This window comes from Thunnus albacares, chromosome 16 (genome assembly GCF_914725855.1).
Source record: "Thunnus albacares chromosome 16, fThuAlb1.1, whole genome shotgun sequence".
Taxonomy (NCBI): Eukaryota; Metazoa; Chordata; class Actinopteri; order Scombriformes; family Scombridae; genus Thunnus; species Thunnus albacares.
The window spans coordinates 27,693,734-27,712,215 of NC_058121.1; the positions used below are offsets into that span (position 1 = coordinate 27,693,734).

Here is an 18,482-nt window from a genome sequence, read left to right on the forward strand (position 1 = left end):
CGTCCATTTTAATCTTAACAGCTGTTAAGTTCAATTAAAAAATTAAACTTTTAATTATATTATCTGATTTTTAAAACGTTAATAAAGTGAGATCTTTCAATAAAACCTCAACCTTGGTAAACGTTATCTAACGTGATATTAACCCTTTATAAACCAATCATGTAGATAATATAAATGTATGTAAATACAGCTTCATATATTAACTATTAATTAGTGTATTAGGTTAACTATTCAGCCGATAACTACCATTCAATAGATAGATAGATCTACCTCTCACAGCAGCAGAGATTCGTAAAGGAAAAAAATGGGAATAATAAATAAGGAATACAATAAATAAAAATACTTAATGCTAAAAATACTAATAAAAATATGTATGATAGCTTATATGTGCAATAGTATCCATTAATATAGTATTAAATAACAGAATAACCAGTATAAATAGTACTGGTGTGACACAAGGCTCATTTAATTTGTACATTAACACTCATTTTTCTTTTTATATTTTTTTATTTAACGTTATGTTGATGTGCTGTTTTTTTTGTTTTGTTTTTTTTTAAATTTTACATTTGGGTCTTTTAATTAATGATTAGATACACTTTAATCAAAAAACACGTTTTTCTGAAAGATAAACTAAAGAAACCAAACTCTGACAACAGTTTGGTTAAAGTTTCCGTTTTCACTGTTTGAAGACATTTTCCAGATTTCCAGAAGACTCCTCTATTCTCAGCTGGGACAAAAATAAATAAATAAATAAATAAAAAGTCTGTAGGTTTCGCAGCAACGATTGTTCTTTGTATGTACTATATACGTATATATGTATATTTATATGTGTATATGTGTATAGATGCATGAACATAGGATGGAGGAGTGTGTGAGGTGGGATGGAGATGGTGTTGGTGGGCCTTCACACACACTGTGATAAACACCAACATGTGTTTCTACTCAGTTTCCTCCCAGAACTTACAACAGGTGACCTCACCTCAACGTCAGCAGTGGACTAATCAATTCAACTGCTCCTAAATCAATACTGTATCTATTATTATACTGAACATTGTCGTTTTAACAAAACTAAAATTATGATTACTTTCTTAGCATTCAACTACATATCCCATGAGTATTAGACACCAGAACTTTGTCAAAGCATCAAGGAAACTGGGAAGATTTATAGAGGAGACCAGGAGAAGCAGCAATGTTCTAGTTTTTTACTCTCTCATTGTGCTGCTTCATGTTTCTGTTGGTTACAATCCACTCTCTTGTGTTCAGATTAAGACGAACTCAGAATAAAGATGTCTGCTGAAATACCCTCGAATCAGTCACTTCAGTCTCATCCGTCCATCCCAACAATCCCTGGAATCAGTGAAGTGGAGCATCGGGAGAACCGACACGTCTCTTCTCTGCTGAGCCCCGATGATGATGATGATGATGATAATGATGATGATGGCCACACGGGACAATCCCAGCCGACTGCTGCTGGCCTGCATGGTGATGCTCCTCACACCTTGAATGAGATAGTGCAGCGAGTAAGCTCAACTTCTCTTGTTTAAAATATCTTTGATTAAATGAAGTCAACCACAAAATGTACAGTTGTGCTCATAAGTTTACATACCCTGGTAGAATTTGTGAAATATTGGACATTTTTTGGAAAATATGAATTCTCTTTTATTTAGGGATAGTGGTCAGGTGAAGCCATTTATTTGCGTGTGCCCTTTTTAAATCATAATGATAACTGACATCACCCAAATGGCCCTGATCAAAAGTTTACATACCCTTGCACGTTTGGCCTGATAATATACACCCAGGTCAACACACACAGGTTGAAATGGCTATGAAGGGTAAGTTTCCACACCTGTGACTTGTTTGATTGTAATTAGTGTCTGTGTATAAATAGTCAATGAGTTTCTTGCCCTGCACATTCCATCCAGGGCTGCTCTGACTTTACTGGATACTGAGTTATGGGGAAAGCAAAAGAACTGTCAAAGGACCTGCGAGGAAAGGTAGTTGAACTTTATAAATCAGGAAATGGATATAAAAAGGTATCCAAAGATTCGAAAATGCCAATCAGTAGTGTTCAAGCTCTGATGAAGTGGATACCAAACCACGGACAGGTAGAACAACAAAGATTTCAGCCACAACTGCCAGGAAAGTTGTTCAGGTTGCAAAGAAAAACCCACATGCAACTTTCAGCTGAAAGTTGCATGTGGGTTTTTCAAGATGCACAACAAGGAGATACTTGAACAAAAATGGGCTGCGCTGTCAAGTTGCCAGAAAAAAGCCGTTACTACGCCAACGCCACAAAACAGCCCACTTGCAATCTGCCAAACAGCACCGAGACAAACCTCAAAACTCCTGGAACAAAGTTATTTGGAGTGATGAGACCGAAATTGAGTGTTATGGTCACAACTATAGACACTATGAATGCCAGGGTATGTAAACTTATGAGCACAACTGTATTTCATTCAGCTATTAGTGATGCAGCTTGCACTCCTGCGCTTGTTGTGTTTTAATGGTGTGATTTTTTTATTGCCAGTTTTATTTCCTCTGTATTCATTCAGCAGCGCTGCGCCTCCACAGCAAGAGAAAATGTGACATTAAAACATTGTAATTGTGTTGTGCAAAAAAAAAAAAAAAATTACAGAAGAAACACTGATTGCTGTAGACAACAAGCCAGATGTTGACAGTGTGACATCACTGGGTATTTACAGTGTACTTATGATGGAGTTTGAGAAACAGAAAGAAATGTTGTTAAAGTGTCAGGTTTTGGTTTCAGTAGCTTCTCTGTAGAGCTGTTAAACAGTCAGATGAGATAAATTCACTGCAGCTTCTGCAAACCAGAACACAGTTCAATCAAAACACATGTGTTTTTAATACAGCGTTTGGTTACTGTGGTGGAAGACTGCCTTTCCACGATTAAACGAATATGCCAGTGAGAGTGCAAAGATAGCATTATGCCAATAAGAGACAGTTCCCAGGGAGTTAGCAAGAAGGCTAATCTGTGATATAGCAATTTGGTTTCCTGTGTGAAATGATTAAAGGCTGCCAAGTCCGTTTTTAGTGTGAGAAAAGGTGAAAGATGCAGAGAAAGTAATTTCTAAGATAAGTCACACTTGTATTATCACCAAAGCGTAAAGGTCACTTATAAACTCAGAAATAATGACCAGATGGTTGAATTTAATTAAAAATGAGGTGGAGACTAGAAACTAAGCTCCATAATAGGAGGAGTTATGAAAAGTATATAATATGAGGTTTTATGATTTTGCATCAGGTTTTTCTTTGTCCCAGGAGAAAGGCCTCAGTTTACTCTGCATCTCTTTATGCACAGTAAACCTGTTCACATTGACCTCTACCAGCTTCCAGTGTATTTTTTGAGTTTAATACTAAGTTGTGGGTGACCTGAAGATTTATTGGTCCATTTGAAGATTTTTCCACAACATTACGACCACAGGCAAGTTACAATATTTACATTGGTTAATAATTCCTGAGCTCAAATTTATAAAAAAAATGTGCAGGATTTCAAAATATCTGACAAATTCTGGTTTCTGTGTATTAAGTAGCACATAATTCTCTTAACTCATGTGCATATTTCTAATACCAGAGGAAGATATCAGGGTGTTCCTTTAATTAATAGTGTAACTGGGAACTTCTTTTAGATATTATGTAAGGTTATGATAATCAGGTAATATGTCCACTTTTAGCTTATGTCTTCTTCTTGCCACTAGGCGGCAGTAGAACACCAGATTATTTTATCTCCTGTGCAGCGTCTAACTGCCTGATACTAGTATACAAACCAGTCTTCTCCTCTTGGTTAAATTCTTTAAGTTTGTCTCTTGTTTCTTTGCAGGTTCCAGATCATCCGTGTGATCTGGTTCAGCAGCAGATTGAGCAGATCCACCATGTGCTACAGGAGCAGAGCAGACTGCTGGCTCTATTAGGAGCAGGTCAGTATTATCTGGATTATCTGGATTTCAGTATTGTGATTGAGCATTTTCAACAACTCACTTCCAACAAATGCAAAGTTCAGCTGTGTGAGATTTTACAACAGGAAGTGTATTGTTACTTTTTCCTCTCCTCCTGAATTTGTCAAGCGTCCCAACTCAACACCTGCGACTTATCATGATAATATTAATGACAGCGTTCAGTCAGATGCTGAGCTACTGTATCTGGCGTTGAGCCATTACAGGCACTAAAGCAGTGAAAGGCCGGGCGCGCAGCCAAGAAGCTGCAAGAAAGCAAAGACAACACTGGTGTTCACTTTTTTTGTTTTATTTTTAGCTCTTGTTGGTTTTGCTTTCACACTTCTTTTCTTCGTTGTGATGTTGCTGCTAGGTGGCTGCTAACCTCCAGCCACCGACCAGCTGTCCTGTTGCAACACCCACACAGCCTGCCCAGAGCAAAGGGTACACACCACAACATCAGCTGTACAGACAGAGTCTCAAAAAGACACAAATGAATTAGACCTTTTGACCCATTGCAGATACACAAGCTGAATAAACTGTAACACCTTCCTTCTAAGAGGTGGAAAAAGGCAAATGTCAACATTTTGACACCATAATGACGTATGGGGCGCAACATGGTTATGGAGGTATTGCTTTGTGGTTTTTGTTTGGAATAATGTTACACCATTCAAAAAAAAGAGGAAGACGGTTGTAAAGGAAAAAAAGCTTTGCATGTCATCTCGTTGCTCAGTGTTTATGTATCAGCACTCTTGCAGTAATATTTTTGCTGAGAAAAGACGACACTATCTTCTTCAATCTCTCAAGGACTCACAAACACACCGCAATGCAGCTCTATTAACAGTATCACCTGTTTCCTGTGTATTTACAGCAGCAGTATACAAATATCTTCACTCGCTATCTCAATCTTATACAAATAATTCAATTTCGATCATCAACATCACAAAATATGTACACAATGTGAATGAGGGATATTTATAACAGCCTTCCAGGTTCCTGTAGTCCACTTAGGTTTGACATTTTTGTAGTGGTTGTTGATTTTTTAACCTCTTTTAAAGACCAGGCATACTATTAAACTCTGATTATCAGTCAACAACATGAATCATCAGTCACACATTAGGAAGTGATTACAATCACAGAAGGAAATCAACTTCAAAAAGTTTCCTGGAGCAATGGTGAGATATTGGACTGTAAATGTGCAGTGTTGAGTAAAGTCATAAGAAGTTACGCTATGTTAGACACTAAAGGTAAACTCCGATGAAGACAGGTCCGACTGGTCTGAGGTATGAACACGATGCTTAACACAGAAATATAGAGTTTCCTGAGCGACGAATGAGCGCTCTGCAAACACTGTAAGGATAAACATAGAGTACCAACAGGTTGCTGTACACTATGTTGGGCTTTTCTATACTTAATGATACTGTTGAGTGCTTTATAGTTATTCCAGGGACATTTTATGCATTAATATACATTCACACCTGTACATTCTGATTGATTAAAATGCCTTAATATATTCAAGTACTGTATATGTTGTTTAAAGCCATGCAGCTGAAGTATATTTACACCCTAACACAATGTTTTATATCCTTATATATTATTATTTTGCAAACTGATCCTCACATTAGAGGCAGCAGCCCTCAGAGCTACGTAATATGAAGCCAGGTAACACAACCCTGTTGATCCACTTAAATGCCCTGCACGCCAACACCCGTGTTTGCAGGTATTTTGGCTGAACAAGACACATTTCCGGTTACGAGGGGCAGTCAGATATTTAAAGCTGTAAACTTTTAACTTACGAGTCTTATAAGGCACATTATTGATCTTATATCAAGCAGTATTTCACATGGAAAAAAGTGCAGAAAGTAAATATAGTTCTTTAGCTGTAACAATAGGTTATTAAAAAATAGATTTGTCCTTTAATTGAAGATTAAAATTAAAAAAATATTTCAGCAGATTACACAAAAAAGACACATGAGTTCATTTTTCATGTGTATTATGCGACTACACCGTGAATTGCGTTTAGCATATTGTTTTATCTATAAAAATACAATCAGTTTACTATCTTATCTTCAAAATAAAACATCTCAGACTAGCACGGCTTCAGATGAACCACAAACATGAGCAGGAAACTAACGCTATATAGGAGGTGTGGTACTGGGGAGGGGGGGGACCGTATGCATTGTGTTTCCGCTTCTCAGTAAATGACATTTGATGACTTCAGATTGTTGAATTAACTAACACACAGAAACACCTGTGTGGGTGGAGCAGTGTTTATGCTGTCTGTGTGGCTGAGGTGTACTGGTAGATACACTGATTCCAATGAAATATTTTTACTGGCATTTTAAAAGAAAAAAAAACCCCAATAATCACTTCTCCATTACTGGCAACATAATGGTTTTAGCTCCAGACGTTGTTGTTGTCGTCGTTGCTCCGTTTCTCATGCCAAAGTCAGCATTAAGCAGTTTCTGCTGCAGGAACGTGGGACAGAAGGTGGTTATGTAAGCGTCTTTAAACCCTGAGTTACAGAAGCAGTAAACCAGCGGGTCCAGCAGGCAGTCCATGTAAGACAGGACCATGAGGCTGTCATAGACCTGAACCGCTACGTCCTCTGCAGCCTGCCATTTGTTCAGCCTGAAAGCGAGCAGCACCGCTCTGGCTATAGTGCAAGGCAGGAAGCAGATGGAGAAGACGACGACGACGGACATAACCACGCAGACGGCTCTCCTCAGTTTGGTCTTTTCCCCGACGGTTTTCTTCCTCAGCCGGTTGACGATGCGCACCGTGCAGTAGACGAGGATGATGAAGGGGATGATGATCTGGGTGAAGAAGACGACCTTTGAAAAATGAAAAGTGACAACAAGAAAGATTGTTAGTATCCCATACTGCAAAATAACCGATCATTATCTAAACCCATCATGGCAATATGCTATAGTTGCTCATTTCTAAACCCCAATATTGAGATTGAACTCCTCATCAGTCACAATGCTCTCAGGAATAATAATAGTAGGTAATAGAATAAAAATAATAGTTGGACTTTAATAATTTAAACTTTTACTAAAGATATGCTCCTCATTTCCTGATCTATGTCTTTTTGCATTAAAATAACTGTTGAATTCAATTTAAACCTGGATTTTTGGAGCATTGATTGCATTGTTGTGATTTTGAAAGATTTTTGCATAGATACAGTATGTTGCAGAATTTCAAAATATGATTTAAGATGCTTGTAATTGTGCTCAATTAAAAGATATTTGTACGAGTATTTCAAATTTAAAGAGTGAACATATTTGACATCCTTAAATATAATGTTACTGCAGGAAAACCAGAGTTTTAAGATGCTGTAATGTCTGCAGAAGTTGGCTTTAGCTGCCTGTGAGAAGCTGTTATTTAGGGAACCAGGGCAATTAGATTAACCATTAAACCAAATAAAATGTGTTGATTGTTATCTTTATAGGAAGTGACGATATGAGGTAATGCATAGTTCTTCTTAACTGTTAAATAAATGAGTAAACCTTTGGCAGGGTTGGTTCTCTGGCACATAGGTAGATATTGGACTATGATTTATGCTCCCATTTCAATGAAACTGATTGACTGTTTGGTTTTCATGTCTTAGGTTATTTTACAACAGTGATAATCCAAATTAAAGCAAAACCAAACAAGTCAAAAAAAACCCCAAAGCAATACCTCTCTGAAGGTGTCTGTCACATCGTGAAAATATGTCTCAACTTCGCGGCCGTGGCTGTTACAGCACTCGAAGGTCTTGACCATAGTGGGGATGGTGAGGGGCAGCAAGAGGAGCCAGATCACGATGGAGATCTGCGGAGTTTTCTTCAACACTTTGACGAAATTCCTCCTTCCGAGATGGACCACGTTGAAGTACCGATCGATGGACAGGGTGATAAGGAAGCCGATACTGGCCCCTCGGTTGAGAAACAGCATGAAGAGCATCGTCTTACACACCACACTGTTCAGACTGCGTCTCTGGCCATGCTGGTAGTGGTACGCCTTGGCAGGAAGACAGGCCACCAGCAGGAAATCAGCAACCACAATATTGAACAGGAAGATACTTTTGTTCTTCCAGAACTTGAACCTAAAGAGGAAGTTATTGACAAAACCGTTATTTGTTGTAATGTTGCAGGGTTTTTTTTTTGCTGCATCAACAATAAACCTAGAAAAAAAAATTAAGATTAAGATTTTATTCCCACAAAATCTGTGCTCGCCTCTAAAGCGACGAGTCACTGATCAAACTGATGCTTATATTTAAGATAGGATGTCTCAAATAGGATGTGCTGCTGAAAGGTTTTGTGCTCTCTCAATGTGGTCATATGAGATTTATGATTTATTTTTTTTATCTTATTATCATTGTCACTGCTTTTCTTTTTGCACTTTATATTTAAGTGGTGGAAATAACACAACGGTGCCAAACAAAACACTGACTGTCTGCATTCTGGCTAGTGTGTGTGCTGGAAGCCTTTTTCAGTACTGTCAAGAGTCATTCTTATTCACACGGCACAGTTATGTTCCACATTACAAATGCTTATCAGCTCATCTCACTTACAAAAACACAAGATAATGCACACAACTCATCACGTTTAATAAGCGCTCTTCGAACAGAGTACATGTTGTTTGGTTCACCACTGAGGTGATGTAAGGTAAAACCGCTATTGGATTCCAAACATATTTGCCATTTTAAAGGAGCACACCCTAAACCTGCAGTGGATTTTCAACTGCAGATCTGTTTTTGTACAGTTAATCATAAGTATGTGGATCATTCAAAACTCAAACCAACTCACTTTAGGTCTGCTTGTAAAGCATTGTTAATTAATATTGAATTTTCCATTGTTGTTAATAAACTGTGGTCTGCAGGATTATTTAGTGTTGACCTGATTTTTATCAACTTTGCTACCAACAAATTAGAATCCAAACAGGATGTTAACTCTGCGCTCCCATCCCTATTTTACTGGAGTGAGCAGATGTGTACATTTATTAGTATTTCTTCTTGGCAGCGGTCACGATGCTATAATAGTAGAAAAAAGGAACGCACTGCGTAGTTTTGAATTTTTCATCAGTCTGTCTGTCGGCTGATGGAAAGCCGTCACAGCTGGTGAGATACTCACCACTTCCAGGTGATTCAACAGTGACCTAATGCCAGTTTTTCTCAGTCATTACAGTTCATAGAAAGCAGTAGCAGCAGTACTATATGACATATGATTTTTACTATGTATTTGAGTCACTCAGGGAGGTTAAATGCTGGGAAACTCCAAACAGATGATGAGTCATGCATTATCAGTTATCAAGTTTATTTTCTAACTTTGGCGTAATGCCAGTTTATGCCAGTTTGCCAAGTTTTCCCTTTTCCAGAAGGCTTTCTTGACTTTTTACAGATCCTTATCTACATTTTTACTGTTGAATACATTCTGAAAAATATAATGAAAAATGATGTGATGTAGTGATCTTCATACCTGAAGATGAAGATGTAAAGGACCGACAGGTTGAGAGGAAGACCCAGCACGAACTGTCCAATCATCACCCAGGAAAGGGCTTTATATGTGACCAAATTGGGTGTTTTGCAGTGGTCAACTGTTGCATTTGTAGACATGTTTTGTTGGCTTAACATAACCGTGTTGGAAGTAGTAGTGCATCCACAGCAGTAATAGAAGTTACAGTCAGTAACAGGAGTATTATTTGATGTAATAACGCAGCAACAGGAAGGATGAGGGTTAAAGGTGTTTCAGGCAGGCATCAGAAGGTTAAATCCTTTATCTTGGAGCTGGTTGCAGTCGCCTCTGAGCCAGAATCTTCTCTCCTCAGGAACCGATTTTGCTTCTCACCGTGATCCGTCAAATTCAACAGTCCCCCTTCTGAGAGCCTTACAGTGATTCTGGAGCTCTGTCAAGACTCGGCCAGCCGTGCCAAAACATACCGAGGAAACATGCACTGTAAACACTGTGAACACTGAAACAAGCACTACGTTAAAAAAAAAAGAGAAAACACCCTGTCTCAGTGTGTCTGTTAGCCCTTTTGGTATGAGGCTGCCACCGTTCCTTCAGAGAGGAAGAATTTATAGTCAGCTGGAGGTGTGGTTTAAAGAGAAGGGGTTTCTTACTGAGAAACACAACATGAAGGTTTTCTTTTTAAAACTTGATGATTTTATGACTTGTCTGTTTTATTTTGCTGTTTCTGTGCAGCACTTTGTAATGTTTTTGCTCTATAAATAAAGACTATTGTTATATTATTATTGTTCAGCTTTACAGCTAAAAATGCCTTGATGCTACAAGCCTCACTGCACTTTGATATCAACAATGATAATGAAAGAAGACATGCCCCGTATAGTGTCTGTATGTCACAGACAATAGTAAGTAGAAACCAGCCGTTCAAGGTGTTTACCGGTTTAACACTTGTGAAATTCCTCAGAAGGCTGTCCATACGAAACCATCGTGTCCGCACATGTCTAGCATTATCCTTGCATTTGATGGTGATAGGAGTAGGAAAACATTGCCCCCAATGACATAGCAAATTGTCTGGGTACAAGATCAAGAAGATTTGACATGATGTAGATTATGTTAAACACACGGACGGACAAATCTTACAGCAAGAAGAAACCCATTGTATGGAATATACTGCTAAATGGTGCTAAATTTGTCAGCTTTATGTTGTACAGTTTTTTTTCCCCACACCCACCAACTCAATGTTCAGACTCATCAACAGAAATAATAGAATAATATCATGAATAGAGTCATATTTCTCAATCAAGTCCTCAAACACTTTGGTCCAGAGTTTTAGGGAAGTTCTAGAAAACTGATGTTAAAGCACATTTGCAAACAACAGAGAAGTGATGTCTCAACCGTCCGAGGTGTCGTAGGTTTCTCTAGACTTTTTTTTTTACACCTTTCTCACACCATCTTTCCTCTTTTTTCCATAACATTTATACGTAAGATGAACAGTGAAGCAGCCCCAATCATACTTTGTACCATGTAGATGTTTGAGATGAATCCTGACAGACAGAAATCAAAAAGTCACTTCTTTAAAAATGTTTTGGATGAGAATTTTTTGCATATTCATGTTAGACATGTGCAGAAGAAACTTGTAACAAGGGTGCATCAGCTTTTAAACATCTTGTTCCAATCAAGTCAAACATTAAAATAACATTGACCTCTTTCTCTGCTGGTCTCAGCTGCTGTAAGCTACATGCTAATTATTTAAAGCTTGAAATAGAAAAAAACTTGAACAGACGTCACTTTTCTGTTGCTAGTTTTTAGCTCTTTCTCATGCTATGTCCCAGACATGATGTAAGATTACTTCTGCAACATGTCTTAACACAGTGAGTGCGTGTTGCACCTCTGACCACGACAGCATATCATTTAACCAATCAAAGTCATTGCAACGTTGCTTTTCTGCCACAGAAATGTTTGTGCAGAGTTCCTCTGGAAAAAAACAAAATTAGAAAGATGTAAACCGATACTCACAAACTGACCAAAGCATCACAATAACCTTTTACGAGAGACAAGTTAGATCATTAAAAACAATACAGAGACGTGTGAGCATAGAAGAAGTGTCCTCTGTCTGCATATAATACATAAAAGACACTTATGCATGGCTGTAACAGTGCTGACTGACGGTGCTCTCCTTCTTGTGTAGCATACACTGTGGTCAGGTTTTGGACCACAGTTCCCACAGTCCTCTGAACCCTTTTTACCACCTGGACCAAGTCTTTCCAGTTCTCATCGGTGCAGCTGGCAGAGCACAGCAGCAGCATACTACTATCTAACGTGATAAGACAAGATGACTTTTATTGATTTGGTGCTGCATTTTAGTTTTGCAGCAGCAAAAGGAAGTTAAAAACGGATGCATATAGTAGATAAGAAACCTAAAAGAAAAATAATGTGGTAGAACAGGGGTTTTCAGAGACTGAGAATGTGGGACTCCCCTCAGATAAAGATTATACATTTGTCATCTGTTTGTTTAATAAAATTAATATTTATCAATACATTGTTTTGGGATTTTTTTTAAAACTCCTACATATTGATATCAGTAAGTACAGTCCACAAAAATCCAGTACCGGTCTGACTATATTTCTCACCCATTAAACACATTAAACCCTTTAAGTCTTTAGAGGTGCAGACAGGATGCAACAGCATTATGTGAGTCAAACAGACTCATTAACACTAAATTATCACATGTGCATTAAACCACTATCAACAAACAGCCGCTTTGTTTATATGGTTGTCATTTCTGATTCGAAACGTGTAGCTCGGTCTTCTCACTCACTGCTTTAACACCAAAGTGCGACATTACTCAGATCAAGCACATTATTATCAATAGAGACTGCAAGTTGCTCTCTTCTGTAGCAGCATGCTCTGCCCTGAGGCCTGTACTACGGAGCAAGATTAGCAGGTTATCTTTTGGCTTAAGTCACGTTTCCCGAAATCATGAAGCTCACTTTTAACTGAGATAAGTCACCAACTTGTGCTGAACAGATAACCTGCTCCGGAGCAGGTTAGAGGATCAGATTACGATCTGTCAACACCCCGACAACTGACCAATCAGATCATTCCTGCAGGATCCCGACATGGACAAAAGTAGTCCCAAGTTTACAAAGTGACAAGTAAAAAAAGGTCGGTGGAAACATTTTATTGTTCCAGGCTTTCTATTTCCACTCTGGTTTTAAAACAGAGCTTCTAACAAACGTTTATGACACTAATCACATAATGATGATTTTACATTTTGAACGTGCAAACGTGCAAATTTTCTCCCCGGAGTGAAGCTGATAATGTGGATGATTTTACACTCTGATTCCATCACTGCAGCTCAGAATAACATGAGACAACCTGTGTGATGATAACTGGAAATAAAAACCAAAGTTTGTCTTTTATTAGAAAAATAATCCACAAAAACGTTAATTGGCTCCCGTGATTATAAAAGCAACATTTGGGTCAGACAGACTCATCAGTCATGAACTATTTTAACACTCTTTGCTTTAGTTAAGTTTTTAATGTGACATATTCAGAATGTTTCTTCATCATCCAACTAAATAGCAAAAATACTTCAGTCATATATAATAATTCCTACATGTATTTTAAGCCTACTTTTAATATGTGGAAATGATTTCTAGTGTTTCTACATCTTCTTATTCTGTTGTATGATTACAGGCTCGCAGGCCACAACAAGAGAAGGTGACGCACGCCCAAACTCAGCGATAACAAACTGAAATTTATTGAAGTAAATAACCATAATTGCAATGAGGTGTGGAAGTCAGTATCAGTGATGTTTGAAAGTGTATGAATGTGTTGTCTAATGTGAGGTGCGTGCTGTCAATGCAGAACAAAACCAAAAAGGAAACGCAAAAAAAACAATCACAGCTCAGTGAGCGAAGAAGTGATCAGAGAAGGACTGGAATCAGGGCAGGCGGGCTTAAATACACTCTGGTGCACTGGCCAGGTGTTCCCAGTTAGTACACCAGTGACATGTCGGCTCCACCCATCCAAGGACCTGCAACATACAGACAAACCACAGGACCAAAGGCAACAGAGGTTTCTACAGGTTCTTGTTATCACCGTTTCATCTCATATCATATGAAATACTTCATTCATGGTTCTGATGATGTCGCTTGGTATTAACAACCCGCCTCTTTCACATGAATGTGATGCTGGTTATCTGGATGGCCAGCGTTATCGAGAGCCAGACTAAGTTGAACTTGCTTCGTAGTTACAGGCCGCTGGTGTTCTGTGAGGCTTTGTAGTTGAACCAAATTCAGAAAATCTGAAGTTATGATGGCACCAATGTCAGTATAAAGCAGAATGAAGGAGCGAGTTCTGTATCTTATCTCAGGATTTTGGTAAAAAAAGACTCTAAGCACGGTCACAAAATGAGGATTGTTTACATTCAAATGTAGTTGTTAGCATCCTATTTAGGTGCTTCGGAGGATGGGAGATGCTTTACATTATACCCACAATATTACACCCCACCATGAGCAAACTGTGTGTTTACGCAACTGGTGTGAAAGACAGATTAGTCCATGTTGAAAGAGAGAGAACCATGCAGACTCAAATGTTGTGTGCAGGTTGGCATTTAGGAAAGAGATGTACCTTTAAATAGAGTTTTCAGACATAACCATGACTCAGTCATATTGTATTGTGCACCTACGTTTCCTGCAGGTACATAAGCCGACAGTGACCTTTTTCTGTTCAGATAAGATGCCTTTAAGTGCTCATCTATTCCTCAGTTCAAGCACCACATGTGGAATAAACAAACTATTCTGTCTTTGTGATTCGTTGCAGAACAATTTGTCATGCATCAGGTGTTAGCTGTGAGCCACAGACAGGTTTTGTTACAACATAAGACACCTTGCTTATTATTAAGGACCAGTTGTGAAGCACCGGTAACGATGGCAATAATATACAATCACTCTGTTGTTTACTTTGTCAGCACTTAGAGTAAGGTGCTCCGGAACACATCTCTTAAACTTGTTATAATCACTATGTGTGGAAATGCCAAGAAGCTGTTTCTGGGCAATGGACTTGTGTTCCCTCCCACACGCATTATCTCTGGGGAACTAAAAATGTTATTTCACAATCTAATCTCCTTCTCTCTCCTACTCTGTCTCTATCTCTGTCTCAGTCTCTCTTGTAGGTCTGATGTTTCCTGTCTGTGTGCCCTCGCAGTGCGCCAAGAAGGTACATGCTGTATGATTTGATAAAAGCGCTTTCTTTAAGTGATCAGGACTATTGATAAACTAATAAAGTCTTGGTTACACAACTCTCTACATTTGAATGAAAATAAGTGATAAAAAGATGTAGATGTAAAGACAGATTTAAGTCACATCATATTTTATTGATCTTTTATATAGATAAAAAACAAGATAATGAATATGTTTTGTTTTTTAGAGAGTAAAGCGGTGTTATTGCTCTGCATTCTTGCCTTGAAGCTCTATTAATTAATATAATTTATATTAACAACGGACCAAATGTGTAATGTGAAATGGTTCACCCCCTACTGCAACTTTACGGAGCTTTTTAGCCTCATTCTGCTCGTTGTTTTGGTTTTATTTACTCTCTGGTTCACTCTGACTGCTCTTATCAGGCCTGTTTCAAGGATCAACATTCAGCTGTTTTCCACTGACTCTCTGATAAACCCACGGCATGCTATGTAGGCACTCGAAGTTAAGTTTAAATGTCAGATATGTTTCTCAGAAGTTGGTGAAGACCAAACCAGAGTGACTAAGAGAAGGGGGTACTTTTATTCATCAGTGGGCAGACACACAAGATTAAATAAATGGTTATTTTGTTCCATTTCTGCTGTATATGTAAATGTCCAACTGTTTGCCAACTGTTTGGCCGTAATACCTCTAAAAGGTGATGATATTCTGGGGTTATGTGTCTTCTGCCCCCAAGTGGCCAAAGTAAAATCAGTCAGACCAAATATTTAACCAGCTAATTAAACTTTATTCTGCCCTGAGGCTTCTTAAAGAGTCTTCTCTAAACACATATGTATATTATATCTGATGATTAATTTCTTGATTAATCATTTTTGTCTATAAAATGCCAGAAAACTGTGAAAAATGATCATTATTATTATATAATATTATATTATAACAATTCCATTATTATTATCATTCTTAGAGCTCAAGGTTGTCTGATTAACACTCCAAAATCCAAAGATATCCAGTTTACTGTAATGTATGACACATAAAAGTTAATAAAAAGGATCAGATAACGTGCATTTTTTTGTGTATTTATCATCTGATCCAGTTGTTCTGATCCAGCGCATCATGGTTCAGTTTAACGTCATTCTATTTCCATTTACGTGTAGAATATCTCTGAGGTGATTCAGAGATCTCCCACGACTAACACAACGGGATTCATGTTGAGAAATCTGCCATTTATAACTTTTTTGAGTTTTGCAAACTTCTTTAATATCGGCCCAAAATGTAGTTTTTTTTGGCAGCTAAAAGAGTGATAACAGCATCAGCTTTCATAATCCTGTTACTCCAGTAACTAGTCTCACTGCCTCTCTTCTTGTCTTCTTCTTCTCTTCACATGTTTCCTGTCATTCTAATCTCTGTCCTGTCCTCCCATCTCTTGGGTCTGTTCATGGCCCCACAGCTCCCAGTCTTCCCAGTGTCATCTCCTCCATCAGATCGAAGCAGGCCTGAGGATCGTCCTGTCCTGACATGTCCCAGTCAGGGTAAGAAAATCAACGCTGCTTCTCTATTTGCACACACAAAGCAACAGAATAAACGCCTGATCTTATCTGAACCAGATTTCATACCGACGTGTCGAGCCGTGTTACAATTTAAAAAGTTCTCACTTTGGTGATTCCAGTGGTTATACTGAAAAAGACTCAAATAGACTTCTCTGTAGACATTTTTTTGACAAAGAAAACAAAACAATTGAACATCCTATAATCACAGAGACATCTACACATTGATGCTTTAAAATACCACTTTCATAATGTAAAACTCTAATATGCTTCATAACCACAAGATCCTGATGAAATGTGAGGCAGGTCTTTAGATTCCATTAAGAAAATCTGCCAGGAAACAAATAAAATTACATGATCATTATGATCATTTGAAACAACATATGTAAAAAATCCAAATGCAGCTGTAATCAGTTCATTGTATCTGCTTATATTATGGCTAAAATAATGTTAAAAAGTCAAAAATATTTTGATTTTCACTTTTCAAGTTCAAAAGCACAGTTTATAAACATTAAAACTATATCTGGAAGTCCTGAACCTTCATCCCTCATTTGCATTTTGAACTTTGTGCAGATTCATTTGTATAAGTAGAGTACAGTGAAAAAAAACCAACAGGACGTTATAATCACAGGCGCCTGAGCAATGGAGCAAGTGGAGCAAAAGCATCCTTATTATTCAGTGAGGGGGGAATAAAGTTATGGTTTTGCTACCCCACTTTTTGTCTTTTTAAAAATCAACTTATCATCATACAGTCACCGCAATCAGGTGATTATATTTAAGCAGCTCATATCAATGATCATTTTTCTATTTTCAGCAACTGACAAAAACAAGTAATAATTAAGGCTGCAAGTAGCGTTGAACGGTCCCTCGCACCTCAGCGCACGTCAGGCTGCAGCGCAATCGAAGGGCTTCTGTGACGGACATGTAGATGTCTTCAGACCCGGCTGTTGTCAGACAGTGCAAGAAGGAGATAAACATCACTTCCTTTGTCCATTGTTTTGCCTGCTGCTGGGGCTGCTTCGCTGCAATTTTGTAGGGGGCGCTATTCAGCCAGTTTGCATCACTGATGGAATATTGTCATGTAGACGTGTTCAGGCCGGGACTCTTATCAAACATGTAAAGTTTGGTGCAGACTGGAGCATTTACAATAAAGTTATAGCAACTTCCTCTGTCATGGCGAAACATCAAACCTCAACAGTGTGAGGATGAGAATTTTCTGCAGGGTGAGACATGTCTGTCTTGCTCACACCTATGTCATCAAAATTAAGCAAGTTTTGGGTCCATTCACTTGAATTTCAATTAGTAAACTGGAAACTCTTGATGAGTTTGTGTGTAAAACAAATTAATTTCCTAATTTTCATCAAGTTTATTTTTAGAAAAGTAAAGACTTTTAACCTACATGACCTGGTCAAAGTTTGATTGACATGTGTACTGTCAGGTGTGTAGAGACAATAAGTAACTGCAGCTGGACACAGAAAAATACTCATATATTTGAATGGAGAGTGTGAGTGAACCACTAGGTGCTCGGGCCCTAATAAAGGAAAAACTGCACTATAGAACTACAAATTTTAGTTTTGATTTTATTTTTCTGCAGCACTTTATCACTAAACCGTCACCCTCAGTCAATGAGCTCCATTCAACCCCCACACCCACCCCCCCTCTCCTATTTGTCACTCTTCTTGTGAAATATCCTCATAAATCCCATGACTTTCTGAAATCTTACATTAAAAATCACATTTTTCAGTAGGAAATTTTGTTGTGAATCCATTGATACAGGTTTGAAAGTGGTCAGACTGTCTGAGCTGACTGAGTTTAGATGTCTGAAAACTTTGTTTGACACAAAGTCCATGCCCATTGATTGCCTCCCCATTGGTTTACATTGTAAGGTGTGATGTGGCACTGCAACTTTTGGGGCTTATAAAATCCAAACCGCTCAAGTTATTACAAAGTTTTTAACATCTTTTGATCAGCACAGTGTCGTAAGTCATGTAGTAAAGTTTGAAGCCGATACCATCAACACCCTCAGAGGAGAGCATTTGTTCAGGGGCCAAAATTGGGGAAAAGTCGTACTTTCATGTGTGTATTGCGGACTTCCTGTTGGATTTAGGTCAGGGGTGGCAGCATATGATTTGTAGGTCTTGATGAGACGAATAATTGAGTTTTGGTTTGATCTCTCTACGACATTCCTACGGGCTGTAGCGGCCATTTTAGTGACATAGGTGGCGCTAGAGAGCACATTTTGGCACTTTAGGGATAATTTTTATATTTTATCAAATTTTTCACCAGACCTGATGTATGTGCCAAATTTGGTGAGTTTTTGAACATGTTTAGGGGGTC

The 18,482-nt window shown here is 38.2% G+C and overlaps 2 protein-coding genes across 3 annotated transcripts in view; one reads left to right on the forward strand and one right to left on the reverse strand.

The window, feature by feature from the left end:
* si:ch211-140l13.3 overlaps positions 1–18,482 on the forward strand; it is a 46,303-nt gene that overhangs the window by 477 nt on the left and 27,344 nt on the right. For both annotated transcript variants that reach the window (XM_044376402.1, XM_044376403.1), the window contains exons 2-5: positions 1,264–1,520; positions 3,839–3,935; positions 14,565–14,620; positions 16,049–16,130. In XM_044376402.1, coding sequence (XP_044232337.1) covers positions 1,287–1,520; positions 3,839–3,935; positions 14,565–14,620; positions 16,049–16,130 — 469 coding nt within the window. In that variant the 5' untranslated portion in view covers positions 1,264–1,286. The remainder of the gene's footprint in view (positions 1–1,263; positions 1,521–3,838; positions 3,936–14,564; positions 14,621–16,048; positions 16,131–18,482) is intronic.
* LOC122999472 (12-(S)-hydroxy-5,8,10,14-eicosatetraenoic acid receptor-like) lies at positions 4,245–10,052 on the reverse strand. The gene is made up of 3 exons (XM_044376422.1): positions 9,410–10,052; positions 7,632–8,037; positions 4,245–6,784 (listed from the first exon to the last, which is right to left on the reverse strand). Exons 1-3 carry the CDS (start codon positions 9,562–9,564, stop codon positions 6,317–6,319), a joined length of 1,029 nt encoding a protein of 342 aa, XP_044232357.1. The 5' UTR covers positions 9,565–10,052; the 3' UTR covers positions 4,245–6,316.

Excerpts from the sequence above, each read along its gene's own strand:
- LOC122999472 (XM_044376422.1), bottom strand. The coding sequence starts at position 9,564 with ATGTTAAGCCAACAAAACATGTCTACAAATGCAACAGTTGACCACTGC. Across the intron at positions 8,038-9,409 it reads CTTTACATCTTCATCTTCAG|GTTCAAGTTCTGGAAGAACA; the intron begins GTATGAAGATCA and ends CTTCCTCTTTAG. Across the intron at positions 6,785-7,631 it reads TGACAGACACCTTCAGAGAG|GTCGTCTTCTTCACCCAGAT; the intron begins GTATTGCTTTGG and ends CATTTTTCAAAG.